At 34.2% G+C, this 15,442-nt stretch overlaps 1 protein-coding gene across 6 annotated transcripts in view; it reads right to left on the reverse strand.

The window, feature by feature from the left end:
* EVI5 (ecotropic viral integration site 5) overlaps positions 1–15,442 on the reverse strand; it is a 203,528-nt gene that overhangs the window by 86,539 nt on the left and 101,547 nt on the right. For all 6 annotated transcript variants that reach the window (XM_075999852.1, XM_075999853.1, XM_012790919.2 and 3 more), the window contains 3 exons: positions 5,024–5,158; positions 3,721–3,861; positions 2,096–2,254 (listed from right to left, as the gene is read on the reverse strand). In XM_075999852.1, coding sequence (XP_075855967.1) covers positions 2,096–2,254; positions 3,721–3,861; positions 5,024–5,158 — 435 coding nt within the window. The remainder of the gene's footprint in view (positions 1–2,095; positions 2,255–3,720; positions 3,862–5,023; positions 5,159–15,442) is intronic.

Genomic DNA, 15,442 nt, shown 5'->3' on the forward strand with positions numbered 1-15,442 from the left:
CAAAAAAGGATAAGGAGCTTTGTACTTAAGGAACTCTTAGAGACATACACGAAGAAACACGCAAGAATGTTCAGAGTGGCACTGTTTGCAACAGCAAAAAAAATCTATACATATCAAAAGGACAGGCCGGGCGCGGTGGCTCACGCCTGTAATCCTAGCACTCTGGGAGGCCAAGGCGGGCGGATTGCTCAAGGTCAGGAGTTCAAAACCAGCCTGAGTGAGACCCCGTCTCTACCATAAAAATAGAAAGAAATTAATTGGCCAACTAACATATATATATATAAAAATCAGCCGGGCATGGTGGCTTGTGCCTGTAGTCCCAGCTACTCGGGAGGCTGAGGCAGGAGGATCGCTTGAGCCCAGGAGTTTGAGGTTGCTGTGAGCTAGGCTGACGCCACGGCACTCACTCTAGCCTAGGCAAGAAAGCGAGACTCTGTCTCAAAAAAAAAATAAAAATAAATAAAAAAAAAAAAAGGACAGTAGCTAAATAAACCAAGATATACTCATTAGACAGACTTTTCTAAAATTCCTTAAAATGATGGAAGTGGAATTACATGTATTAATATAAACATGGATAAATCTTTTAATTTGGATGGTGGATACATAGGTGTTTGATATAATACTCTTTAGATGACCATATACTACCACCAGTACACCACAGTGTTTATTTATTTTTCTCAATTTCCAATTAGGTAATTTCATGGATCATCACTGGTCCAAGTACTGGCATTTAGGAACCAGTGTCTTCTACCATCCACCTTCTAGCAAAATTCATCCAAACTCACACTTATTAGTCAGGCACAGTTCAAAATACAAATCTCTAAAGAAGCCTTTCCCCAAACCACCTAGTTGAAATTAATTTTCCCCTTCTAGTCTCCATAGCAATTTCTATCTAACTCTCTACTTACTAGATTTCTGATTTATATTAATATAGTTTATGCCTGATTTCTCAAGTGTAAGTCCTTTAATGTCTGGGACAGTGCTTTGTGTTTCATGAGTTCTCAAACCACATTTGTTGAATTTGATTAATTCACCTCTACCCATTGTGAAATAATCTTTAACACTGGTTTCAAAGCTGTATTTGCATCTTTAGTATCTATACTAAGATAAAATCTGATTATAAAAATAAAAGTTCCCATTATAAAACCTAGATTTCTACTCTTTGTAATCTTATAGTATCTCTTCCTGCTATTTTTTAATTATACTTTGAACAATGTAAAACAAGATATATTTATTCTAAAGAAATTACATATTCACATTATCCTGAGATTTGATCATTCTGCACATTAGAATACAGAATGATATATGAGTTAACTATGCCCCCTACTGACTGAATAAATATTTCGAAAATCAAATAACATTCACAGAGTATGTGGAATATGGTCCACACAATGTACCACATATAAACCAAATCTACTTTTACAATGCAGTGGGTTTCATTAAAAGGCCTTTGTAGCTTTTAAGTATATTTAAGACAGGATTTATTAGAGAAAGGGGGTACTAAAGAAGAAAGAAAGACAACTCAGGGCCACCACATTATACAACTTCAGGAAGCATCATTCACATTATAGTCTACATCTGTGGTTCTCAGCTAGGGGCAATTTTGCCCCCCAGTGGACATTGGGCAATGTGTGTGGAGACATTTTTGGTTATCACAACCTGGGGTGGGAGAGATGTTACTGTCATCTAATGGGTAGAGGCAAGGAAGATGCTGCTGAACATTCTACAATGCACAGGCCAGCTCCATAAAACAAAGGATTTTCTAATCCAAGACATTCAAAGTGTGTTGAGGATGAGAAATTTTGCTCTTTATGAATGTTCCCTCTCACGTTGTACAACAAAGAAACCCTATGAGCTTTACCTAATTAAGTCAAATAGTTTGACTGGCTTGAACTTTGTTGAATGGGTCTAGAAGAGATTGAATCTCTAAAATCAAAGAAAACAATTTTTAGCCTTTTTCATTTGGGCTAGAAAATTGCAGTCTCCACAGCTTCGTATCTTTGCCTTGTACCTTTATTTTAGGGATGATATAATCTGCATAAACCTCTAATCTGCTGATGATACTTTTTAAAGCTATTAGGCCTTTCCATCATACCTGTGTTTCCATTTCCCTCATCCTTTGTTTTATTTCTCTTATTTCTGCTTGTGTTTCAGCTTCTCGAAGTCGAATGGTCATCAGTTCATCTTGTAACTCATTCACAGCATTTTTCTTAGGTGGGTCTTTCCATCTCCCAGTAGTACGAGCTAAGTGGCGCTAAAGAATAAAAAATTATATTGCAACAAATACTCTCAATATCAAAATAAGAGCTAACCTTACTGAGCACTTATTTCAAGCTTGCTACTATATTAAGCACTTTTCATACATTATTTTATTTCATGTCCAGAAAATCTTAAAATTACATTGTATATTACCATCGTTTTACAGTAAGAAAATGGGCATTGTGATTAAGTAATGACAGGAAGGTCATATAGCCAGTAAGTGGCAGATTTTGGATATAAACTCAAATACAGTTACAACATTTTTCTCTATATACTGTGGATTCATTCTTGTAAAGAATGCAATTTTTACCCTAATTTCTTTATGAGAGATTTTTTATATTATCCTTAATAAAATCCCAAGAAAATAGAAAAAAAGGGCCATTCATTATGAAAGAAATATCAGAAGTTAAAGGCAGTGTTTTTCTAAATATCTGCGAAGGACCAAATTTTGTTTCTAAATTTTCAGTTTATTGCAGTCATACTTCTGCAAAACACTTTTTTTTTAAAAAGCCATGGCAACATCAAGGACTAATCAGTCCATGGTAGATATACCCTCTCTCCACCCCAAGTCAAACCAAGATCACTATTCTCAAAATATATGTGATTCTTGGCCGGGCGCTGTGGCTCACGCCTGTAATCCTAGCTCTTGGGAGGCCGAGGTGGGTGGATTGCTCAAGGTCAGGAGTTCAAAACCAGCCTGAGCAAGAGCGAGACCCCGTCTCTACTATAAATAGAAAGAAATTAATTGGCCAACTGATATATATATATAAAAATTAGCCGGGCATGGTGGCGCATGCCTGTAGTCCCAGCTACTCGGGAGGCTGAGGCAGAAGGATCACTGGAGCCCAGGAGTTTGAGGTTGCTGTGAGCTAGGCTGACGCCACGGCACTCACTCTAGCCTGGACAACAAAGCGAGACTCTGTCTCAAAAAAAAAAAAAAAAAATATATATATGTGATTCTTTTTCTTCCCCCTCTCTCTTCTTATAGATTATTGCATTTTGTTCCTTGTCAATAATTTCCCTCATATGTAAATACATTTGTGGGTGTATAACTAGACAAATGTCATTTATTTTGCAAGATAATCAATTTCAAAAGAAGTCACAAATTTATATTGTTATCCGTCTGATGTTTCACACTATCCATGCATTTACTATCAATAAGAAAAAATACGCACTATATAAAAAGAATACTTTCTTACAGTTTTTTAGAAAGTTATTAGTAAATAATAGATACTACAAAAGTGACTATTTATATTTTATATTTAATTTCATTATAAAAATTAAAAAGGGAGAAATAGCATAAATGTCTTCCAAATTTACAAATGCTCTAAATTTTGACACTAAACAGGGTCTTTCTCAAACTCAATTCCTACTGTTGATTATGAGCTACTTCAAACTCTCACAAATTGGGTATTTGGGTTTACTCTCTTTTTAAAAAGCACACAAAATATATTGACATACCTGCCAGTGTTCCTCTAAGTCTTTGACTTGCTGTCTAAGTTCTTTCAAACCCATAATTGCTTCTGCTTCTCTCAGTTTCACTGCAATGAGTTCTTCCTGAAGCCTTGCAATGTTATTCTCATCAGGAAAGGAGTTATTCCTCTAAAGCAAGAGAAAATTTAATTTGTGATTTTAAAATTTAAGAAATAAAATAACACATAGCACACTTAAGGGCTGGGTCCAGTGGCTCATGCTTATAATCCTAGCACTCTGGGAGGCTGAGGAAGGAGGATCGCTTGAGTGCAGGAGTTTGAGGTTGGTGAGCCACAGCACTCTAGCCCAGGCAACAGAGCAAGACTCTGTCTCCAAAAAAAGAAACCATTTTTAAACTGAACCAAACCTAAGTACACTTCTTTTTAACAAATATTCAAAATCTTTGTAAGTGTAGGACACAGATTCTGATCTAAATCATGAAGCCCAGAATACTTAGAGACCAAATATTCTGTTAGGTATTTCTTTTAGCATTCGTGCTGGGTTTTTCCTCAACAAACCAGAGAATAAATTTTCCAGAAACAATATAGAAACAGCAAGTAGATTTCTAGCAAAAGTTGTTCTAGTTAAGAATAACAGAGACTGTTATGCCCATTATCTATGAGCCTTTTTGATTCAATAGCTAGATATTAACCTAGGAATAAAAAAGAACAAATTCAACCTAAAGCCTAGGTCATCAATAATTTTATAGATGTGAAAAAAAATAGATTCAGAGTTTGTGATCTAGAAATTTTTCTATTCCTGCTACTTATCTAATCCTTGATGTTCTTTAATATCCTTGAAAAGAGGTAAGTTAGCTTCTATAAGCACACCTCAGGCTAAGGGGATAATCCTGTACATCCTGAAGTGACTTGGTCTAGCTTGGGCAGTTGTAACAATTACTGTCAGATAAAATTTTCCCTTAAATGTCTATGTGTTAGTCCTATTCTCTCTCTTCCACATAAGGATACTACAATATTTGAAGACAATAGTTAATTTCCGACTCCTGAGTTTCTCTTTTGCAACATTTAAATATTCTTCCTATGAAAATTATTCTTGTTTTCCTCTAAGAGAGCTCTAATCTTCATTTTTATCCTTAAATATTGGGCCTTGATTAGTATGAAAGCAACAAAGAGTGCAATCTTAAAAATTGTTTTTTCTTTTTCTCTCTTAGTAACTAATATGTAAAGTTTCTAACATGCAAAAACACGAAGTCCAATTTAATTGCTCAATGAGTACTTAACAAATATATGTCACATCTCCCCTGCAATTTGGGAGTGACAGCATTTCTTACCTTCTCTATATCCAGGACTTTATCCTGCATCTCCTTTAGCGCACACTGAGATTCGGCTTCACTCAGTCGAGCTTCAACCAATTCCTTCTCCAGCTGTAGCACAAAATCTTCATTGTAGTTGGAACTGCATTTATGCTAAAGATTATAAGCATATACTGAAATTTTATGAAAGTATAAATACATACATACAGTAAAAATAAGGTAATTATATCATACAGTTATTAAGGGCGAACAAAAATGAAAATTTCCATTTATCCAGCATATCTCCTCCAATTAACTTTCCAATGAATAAAAAATCCCATTTTGATATCTATAAAAATGACATTATTGGGTTTTGGTAACTAGTTATTAAACTGATCAAACCCAATTAACATAAGATAATTATCTCCTGTTATCTGTCTATCCATCCAGATATTAAGAATTTGTTCTTACTCTATAAGAGTAAGAACTGTATTATAGGAACACTGTATTATAGGATAGCCATTAGCCACATATGGCTATCAAGCACTTGAAATGTGGCTAATACAAATTAAAACATGTTGTAAGTAAAAAGTACAAACTGGATCTCAAAGACTTAAAAGAAATTAAAAGATAAACACCTCAAAGATTTTTACATTGGTTACATGTTAAAATAATATTTTGAATATATTGAGGTAAACAAAAAATGTCATTTTACATTACTCTGTTTAATGTGACTACTAGGAAATTATAATTGCTTGTAACTCACATTTTATTGCTATTGGACAGCACTGTTATAGACTACAGAAGACAAGTGAACATTTACTGAAAATTCTTTTTTAATTTAATGGAAATAAAAACAGGGTAACCACAGTAACTCGAACCATCCTAAATCCCAACAAACAAAATTGTATTTTCCCTTAGAAATGTAGATTTCTTTAAAAGTTATGCATGGAAATGATTGTTGGAAACAGAGAAAAAGCAGATCCTGCATGAAGAAATTATGAAACATTCCCATTTCCTTTCCTAGTCTACAAAATGAATACCAATGCAAACACTTAAATCCTTTTGAAGCCAGTTTCCATACAAAAACTTATGTACAAAAGCAAAAAGATATCTAATTCCTCATTATAAAAACTTCATAAAATAAATTGTCTATCACTTCACATTAAATTCATATAGTAAATAAAAAGTGACAACTCAAAATTTCAAAATAAAGTTACAGAGAATAATCTTCTACTGACCAACCATGTATAAAGAATGGTTATTTTTACTCTTTAATACATTAGGAACAAAACCGATGTCAAATTAAAACTCTATTAAAAATGACTAAATGCTTAATTAAAACATATGGTATTCTCCTGTTCCAGTTACCCAAAGAGATGTACAAATGAGGATTTTTTAATTCAATGCATTATACATTATTTCTCCTAATAATTGATACCATTAAAAAACAATATTTCAATACAAGATGTGCATGTGCAACAGGTATATCGCCTAAGCAAATACTTACCTTATCAAATAGGAAAAAGCACTCTTTTGCAATAACCACACCCAAACTGGAACTGCCATTGTTTATTTATTTAGATTATAGTTGTTTTATGGGTACTACTAGAATTTTTTGCACTTAACTTAAAGCCCTGGCAGCAGGTGGGAAACCTGTAGCCTCAAGGCCAGATGTGACCCTCCAGATTCCCAAGTGTGACCCCCTGACTGAATCCAAAATTTACAGAACAAATCTCTTTACTAAAACAATCCAGAAGGATCCAGAAAGCCACATGTAGCCCCAGGACTGCAGGTTCCCCACCCCTAAATGGGAACAAATTTTTATCAATAAAATTTACAAAGAGCTGACCGAAATGCTTTGATGAACAAGTCATTCTGGATAATAAGTATCTTATATTTTTTATACAGCAAAACATTTTAGCCTTCTGGATTAAAATAATTCTAAATGTATTAAGTAATTTTTTGTCACTGCAGGGTTTACAGAACATAAGTTCTAATTCTCAGGCCATCATGATGATCAATTAACACACAGAAAATTACATAGGGTCTAGACAATATAGACTGTTTCTAGTGGTATAATAAAAAAAAGAAACGATACCTTCTTAGGTTTTTAATGTCTGGTTTAATACTCTCATCTTTTCCTCTGTTGTCATTTTCTATAACTCAATCCTACTTTTATCTTGGTTCTCTGGTCTTAGTGTTTATTGTTTTTGCCTACGATTAGTCATTTGCTTCACTTTCTTTAGCAATAATTTTTATTCTTTTGAGTCACAGATTCTTTGGGAATCATATAAAGGCCAAACAACTCTTTTCTGAAAAAAATTATATTCATAAAAGCTTTATATATAATTTCAGACCTCCCTGAATCTTCCACATACCCCAAGTTAGGAATGTCTGCTCCTACAAGGTACTCCCTTTAATTACGTGGCTATTTACACCATCATTAATTCTACACAAGAGACCATACTGGATCTCTACCAAGTATTAACATTCTCAGAAGCTCTAGTTCAGGGATCCTCAAACTTTTTAAACAGGGGGGCAGTTCACTGTCCCTCAGACCGTTGGAGGGCCAGACTGTAGTTTAAAAAAAACTATGAACAAATTCCTATGCACAGTGCACATACCTTATTTTGAAGTAAAAAACAAACTGGCAAAAAAACCCGCATGTGGCCCGCGGGCCGTAGTCTGAGGACACCTGCTCTAGTTTCTGACTGCTAGTCTTTACCACACAAATGTTCTACATTCAAATCAAACTTAATTCAGAGGTTGATCATTATCTTCCCCAAACCAATTCCTTTCTTTGATTTCTCTATTTGGCACTGGCCTAAAATCCCTCACATGGCCCCTCAGTGTTGCTGCCTGTCACAAAACAAAAAGATTTTTTGCTATAGAATCTTTCCCTCATCATTCTTTCCTTTTCATTTCTCACCATCACCCTAGTAACTGACATCTGCATTGCCATTTTTACCCTATAGTAATCCACGGTATATGCTAGCACCAGAGTACCCTAAAACACCACTTTCAATCACAAAATTCCTTACATCAAAAACTTATAATTGCCGGGCGTGGTGGCTCACGCCTGCAATCCTAGCACTCTGGGAGGCCGAGGCGGGTGGATTGCTCGAGGTTAGGAGTTCGAAACCAGCCTGAGCGAGACCTCGTCTCTACTAAAAATAGAAAGAAATTAATTGGATAACTAAAAATATATATACAAAAAATCAGCTGGGCATGGTGGCGCCACGCGTGCCTGTAGTCCCAGCTACTCGGGAGGCTGAGGCAGGAGGATCGCTGGAGCCCAGGAGTTTGAGGTTGCTGTGAGCTAGGCTGATGCCACGGCACTCACTCTAGCCTGGGCAGCAAAGTGAGACTCTGTCTCAAAAAAAAAACAAAAACTTATAATTGTCCTCCATTGTTCAAGGGATAAATTTTAAACTCCATAGCTTACACATGTTATTTCTCCTTTTGTACTTCCCATTTGTTCCTCAACTACTACAATCTAGCTTTAGTTCTCATCCTTTGAGAAAACTGCTTTAATCACTAACAATATCAGTACTCAATAACAATTTAAAACCCAGTGGAGGCCGGGCGGGGTGGCTCACGCCTGTAATCCTAGCACTCTGGGAGGCGGAGGCGGGCGGATTGCTCGAAGTCAGGAGTTGGAAACCAGCCTGAGCAAGAGTGAGACCCCCGTCTCTTCTATAAATAGAAAGAAATAAATTGACCAACTAATATATACAGGAAAAAAAAAAAAAATTAGCCGGGCATGGTGGTGCATGCCTGTAGTCCCAGCCACTCGGGAGGCCGAGGCAGGAGGATTGCTTGAGCCCAGGAGTTTGAGGTTGCTATGAGCTAGGCTGACGCCACGGCACTCACTCTAGCCTAGGCAACAAAGCGAGACTCTGTCTCAAAAAAAAAAAAAAACAAACCAGTGGAAAGCTTTTATTCAGATCTTGCCTACATTGGATAGTCTATGACATCTAAAACAACTGGCCACTCTTACTTAAAACTCTCTCCTCCTCCCTTAGATTTTGAGGCATTACTCTTTTGTCATTCTCCCCTTGCCTATATTCTGTCTCCTCTGCAAATTCTACTACTTCAAACAGGTATGTGTATGTATGTATATTTGTGTATGTGCATGCGTGTGTATCAATCAGTAGTCCCCAGGGTTTCATTACTGTGTTTCTCTCTCTGAATCTTTCCTTTTTTCTCACTTTACAGATTCAATCTACATGATTTCATGTACTGTCTATATAGTCTGTAAGTATAGGCAGTATTGGATACTGTCTGTATCTATCATATGTTGTCTATATTGATAATGGATGCAATCACCAAAGAATAATATATAAAATAGTAAAAAAGGGAAGGTGGAGAAAAAGGGAAACAGGAAGAGAGAAAGAGGGCATACGATGATGGAACCCTAGGGAATGCAGACAGATATAGACAAATAAATGAGTGATTACCTTCAAATCCATATTTCTAGCCCAGGACTTTCTACTAAGCTATAAATCCATATTTACAACTTCCTACTGGTCAATTCCATCCTGTTAGTCTCATATTAACTTCACATTCAACATGTTGAAACTGAACTCCCCATCTTTTCTTCCTCACATATTTACTATTCTGCTAAGGACACCACCATGTAACAACTGACCAAATCAAAATCTCCCTTCTATTTAATCTGTACCATTCAAGTCACAAAATTTTAGTAATTTGTCTTACAGATATCTCTTCACTTTGTCTGCTCCTCTCCACCTTCACTGTCATTATCTTCTGGACTTTTGTAATAGCTTCAAATATACCCCTTCTTAACTGTTGTAGCACTTATTGTGGGTATTATTATTTAATATTTTATTTTATCATTTAATATTTCCTATTCAAACTTAGTTAATATTTTAACAGAAAATATCAAATCTCAGACTAAACTGTAATGAATAGAAACATTGTTACAATCCCACAATCTGGACGGAAGTATGTTCTCACCTTACTGTTTTCAAGCTTGAGGAAGTTTTGATTCCATGTTTATTTATTTATTTATTTTTTTGCTGGTAAAAACTCAGGTGAATAATTCCATGTTTATTAATACAAACATGTTAATGAAAAGTATACAAGCACTGATACACTTTAATATTATATTCAGAATGAATCTAACTCCATGAAGCCAATTTCACTCCATCCTCAATTTTTGTAAACACCAATTAGCCCTGTCCAATTATATCCACATCCATTTTTATTGGACAAAAAATATTTTTATTAGCTCAATTATTAACTGGGTAAATTTTCCAATTAGTTTAAATTTATCGACTAGAGGTTTTGTTGTTGTTTGATCCATTTCAAATTTGTCCCATTAGAACTACTGCAGTTGAATTTTCTTATTTAAACATTTCTACTATTCTTAATATTCCCTATTCAAACTTCTGCAAATCTAAATTTAGTCAGGAAGATGATACTTCTGTCAATGTTTAGTCTATTAAAATTTTGATCATGTCAGTTTTGCTCTGTTTCAGTTTTTGGTTTTATTATTGGCATAATAATGTTAAATACTATTCCTAATAATGGCTATCATTTATTGAGCACTCACCATGTGCCAGGTATTGTTCTAGAGTATCAACTCACTTAGTCTCAATAACTCTTTATTATGATTACCTCTGTTATACATAGGACAAACTGTAGGACAAAGAGGTTAAATAACTTGTCCAGGAAAACACAACCAATGAGTGACAGAATTCATATGCAAATGGCAATATAAAAAGATGCCATTTGCGAACTGTAAACTACCTGAAGCTAGTCACTACAGTTTCAATTTTTTTAATTTTCCACAGGAAAAAAAGTTTTATAAACACATTTTTTTTTCACCTACATGAAGTTGAAACATCCATGTATAAACACATTTTAATGTTTATGACAATAACGACAATGGGAATAGCAGCTAACATTGACTGAGTGCTTACTATGTGTTGAATACATGCTAAGCACTTTATATTTTCAATTAACCTTTACCATAATTAGTACATAACTAATAAGGAAACTACTGAGGTTCAGCAAGGTCAAGTAGCAATTGACAGTGCTGTTAACTGAGAGCATGGATTACAGAGCCCATGTTCCTAACCATTAAGCATTGAAATTAAGAGCTTAATATATTGTTTTAATATATACTGTTCTAAGAATTAATGGTATAACAGCAAAAAACTCTAAGCTTCTTAAAAAAACTAAGCATCTAGGTCAAGTCTCATATAATGTTCTTGTATTAAGAAATTCCTAGAAGAGAGCATTTCATATTCAAATCAGTAACTAGGACAGATATACAATTTGTTTTACCAAATGAAAATGGCCCCAACTATGATGGTTGATAGTCTCAGCAAGAGGATCATTTATTTAAAAGTTTATAAATAGGGGACTAGGTGTGGTGGCTCACACCTGTAATCTCATAACATTGGCAGGAGGATTGCTTGAGCCCAGGAGTGTGAGACCAGCCTGGGCAACACAGTAAGAGCTTATCTCTACAAAAAAAATTTTTTAAGTGTACAAATAATAAATGACTTTTGTACACTTACATCAAGTTAATTTATGTCAATGAATCTTGTAATTCCAGCAATCCCATTTCAACAAAACTGACAAATTTTTTTTTAGTAAATGGAGACTGCTTTTTCAATCTCATGTACTCTTCTGGTGTTGCAGAAGTTACAAAGGTAAAGATAAGCTAGAAAGTCCTTAGTAATTTTGTTTGCTTGTGTCTTGAGTTAAAAAAAAAAATCTCACTTTCAATGTCTGAAGGATGTATGAGTGATATAGTGAAAAACAATATTTCATTTGGGGAAGTATTTGGGGAAGTTTCTTGTAGTAAGTGAAAAAAAATCCAAATTGGAAAATGGACTGTCTAGACAGATGTGTCAAATAATGTCTGAATTTAATTGTATATTAAGCTCCTAAATAAGTTCCAAACATAACATTTATATGTTCTTTTCAGGAACCGACACATTTCATTGAACCCTGTACTCTTCTCTTTTGTAATACTTATCACAACTCTAATTTAAAAAACAACTAATCATGCAATTAATTTTTAAAATGTGTATCCCTCTATTATATACTTCATAAGCAGTGCCAGAGACAGTTTGATTTACTACTGTGTTAACAGAACCAAACAGTGCTTTTCATAGGTAGGTGAGCAAACAGTATTTGCAGAACGAATTAGCTAGTTAACTCTTGGTTTAACACAAAAACCTCTGTATTATATAACTTATTTTGTTAAACATGGAGAATGGGAGTTGAATGCTGCAAAAATAATCTATAAAACTGATAGCCAAAACTATTTTTTAATCAAATGCCCATCTAACAATCTTAAACCACTTTTCAAAAAAATAACAACAATGTTTTTGTTCCAAAAATAAACAAAATTTATAACAGTATGGAAAGATGGTACATTTGTACTGTCACATCCAAAAACATCTGAAAATAAAAACATTACTGGCCGGGCGCTGTGGCTCACGCCTGTAATCCTAGCTCTTGGGAGGCCGAGGCGGGCGGATTGCTCAAGGTCAGGAGTTCAAAACCAGCCTGAGCGAGACCCCGTCTCTACTATAAAAAAAAAAATAGAAAGAAATTAATTGGCCAACTGATATATATATAAAAAATTAGCTGGGCATGGTGGCGCATGCCTGTAGTCCCAGCTACTCGGGAGGCTGAGGCAGAAGGATCACTCGAGCCCAGGAGTTTGAGGTTGCTGTGAGCTAGGCTGACGCCACGGCACTCACTCTAGCCTGGGCAACAAAGCGAGACTCTGTCTCAAAAAAAAAAAAAAAAAAAAAAAAAACATTACTGTACAAATACTCCAGAATAGGTTTCTATTCCACAAAATGATAGCAGAAAAAATAATACAAAAAGTCTTACTTTGCTCTCCCTTCAACATATGACCCCAAAAAGATACTGGTAATCCTCCCTGCCATATATGTTCTAAACAGCATTAAAAAAAATATCCAAGCAATATGGATATAGTATTTAAGATTTCTACACTAAGTTTGTTGGAAAATAAGTAGCATTTTCATGATTTGTGCCCAATATCTGAAAAATTAAATATATTCCTTAAGATATTTACCTCTGATTATTTATATTCTCTTAATTGCAAGATTTTTTTTGTTAATGCTGAAGAAAATGTCAAGAAAACAATTACTCTCATTCAAATGATCTCTCATTTATTATTTAAGCTGAAAGGAAAATATAATTACAGATGAATGCAAAACATTTGTTCTTTAGACTGAGGGTCAAAATCTGTTTTGGAAGAAAATCTCTCTCCACATTTATGGGCATACTGACCAACAGCTTAACAGTTTACCAATTAAATATGTAAAGTCATCTATCTATCTTGGATGTTTAGAAAGACTTATATCAACTAGCTTCCACTGTCATAAAGAGAAACAAACCCACTAAAGTAAATCAGGTGTGGGCAATTCTAAATACTACTAAAACTAACACATTTTCTAAAATAAATTATTTGGAAGAATTTACAACTTCCTTGACAAATAGGTAGTTATTCTTTTATTAACATTTGTTCATGTGTTTAATCTAGGTAAGACTGGTTTATATTCCTCATATAAAATCCTTGGTTCTTAAAAATACTATAAAATTCTTTCATTATTTCTCCAGAATTACAAAAAAGGGAGGGAAGGTGAGAAGAAATCTTGTCTAGTCTTCTTAAGTACTCCCTAGTATAAAGGTCCAAGAACTTCAAAAGGCACTCATTTCAGCATACACCGGCTATAACTACTAAATTCCTCCTTGTTTATGCTGATCTAAGCCAACAACAGCTGGACAAAATTGCTTAATCAATACACCTGAATCACAAGCAGTCACAGGGCACAAAGCTTTTACATAGATCAGGCTAGACTCAAAAACACTTGGTCTCATCAGGAAAGGCTGTCTAACATAAACACAACGGTGGCACCCCATACTCAAGAGGAAGAGTCAGATATGCAACTGTATGAAATACCATTGGATCATTTCTACTTCTATGTGCTTCCTAGAATAACTGACATGGAACATGTAAAATACTTAAAAGGACACTGTAATCTTTATGCTTAGTTTTATCTTATACTTAGTTTAATACTTACTATTTATTTCTATTTACTATAAATAAATAAATACTATTTAATATTTACTATTTAGTGTACTAAATACTAAAGTCAGTACTAAATATTAAATTTAGTATTTAGTACTAAATATTTAGTGTACTACTACTAAAATTTAGTATACTAAATGCTAAATTCAATAATAAATTAACTCAATCATTTTTGAAAACCAACAATATCAGGTTCAAACTATCAAGGACCAGTGTAAAATGGAACCAGCGTTCTGTTAAAGACAATTGTTCTATAACTGTGTACTGCAGAAACACTTTTCAAAGAACACCAACACTCAAAATTAGTTAAAAATAAACTTTACCTTTTAAAAACTACTGCTCAAAAGTTTATTACTGTATTAATAAAGTAACTATGGCATATCACTGTACCAATAGCTCTGAATATTTATTCAATAAATTACATATTGACTGAATAACCAAAATAAACATTGAATAAGCTCCATGAGTCTGGAGTGATACAAAAAAGTTCATAGTCAGGGGAAGCTAGAGGGATTAAAGGGGCAAAAAGAGAAAGACCTTCTTTCCTTCTTTACAGAGGAACACTAACTAATAAATGCAGAAAAACTGAGAAAATATGAAAATCACCATTATGTAAACCCAATGTAATAATAACAACAGATTAGATAAGGATCATCAATAGAAGCTAAAACTATTAGGTAAAAGGTAGATGGAGAACAAGATAGTGGACTCAATTTATATTATGTGCCTTCTTGATTTAAAGCAAAAAAAGCTGACATCATCTATCATCTAAATGTTTAACTGAATCTAGTTTACAGGAAATATAATGACACCCCATAAGGAAGGAATCAGACAAATCTAGAATATGAGATAAGACAACTGGGCTACATCTATAAAAAGGCAATATCATTCCTGATATTGGTTATTATTTCTTCTCTCTCTAGTTAGTCTAGACAGACATTTATCAACTTTACTGATCATTTCAAAGAACCAGCATCTTGGTTTCATGGATTGTTCTCTATTTTTGTTTTGTGTTGCTTTCAATTTAATTGATTTCTACCCTTTTTCCTACTTGCTCCTTCTGCTTGCTTTAGGTTGAATTTGGTCTTATGTGTCTAGTTTGTTAAAGTAGAAGCTTAGATTATTGGTTTGAGACTTATTGCCTTTCCTAATATTATAAGCATTTATAGGCCAGGACTGATGATAGGAAAAAAAGAAATTTAAAAAACAGGTAAAAGTGAATAAAAAAATACGCATTTAATGCTATAAAATTACCACTAAGTACTACACTACAAGGATCCCACAAATTTTTATACGTTGTGTCATTTTCATTTAACTCAAAATAAGTTCTAATATCCTTTTAGACT

This window comes from Microcebus murinus, chromosome 2 (assembly GCF_040939455.1).
Source record: "Microcebus murinus isolate Inina chromosome 2, M.murinus_Inina_mat1.0, whole genome shotgun sequence".
Lineage (NCBI taxonomy): Eukaryota > Metazoa > Chordata > Mammalia > Primates > Cheirogaleidae > Microcebus > Microcebus murinus.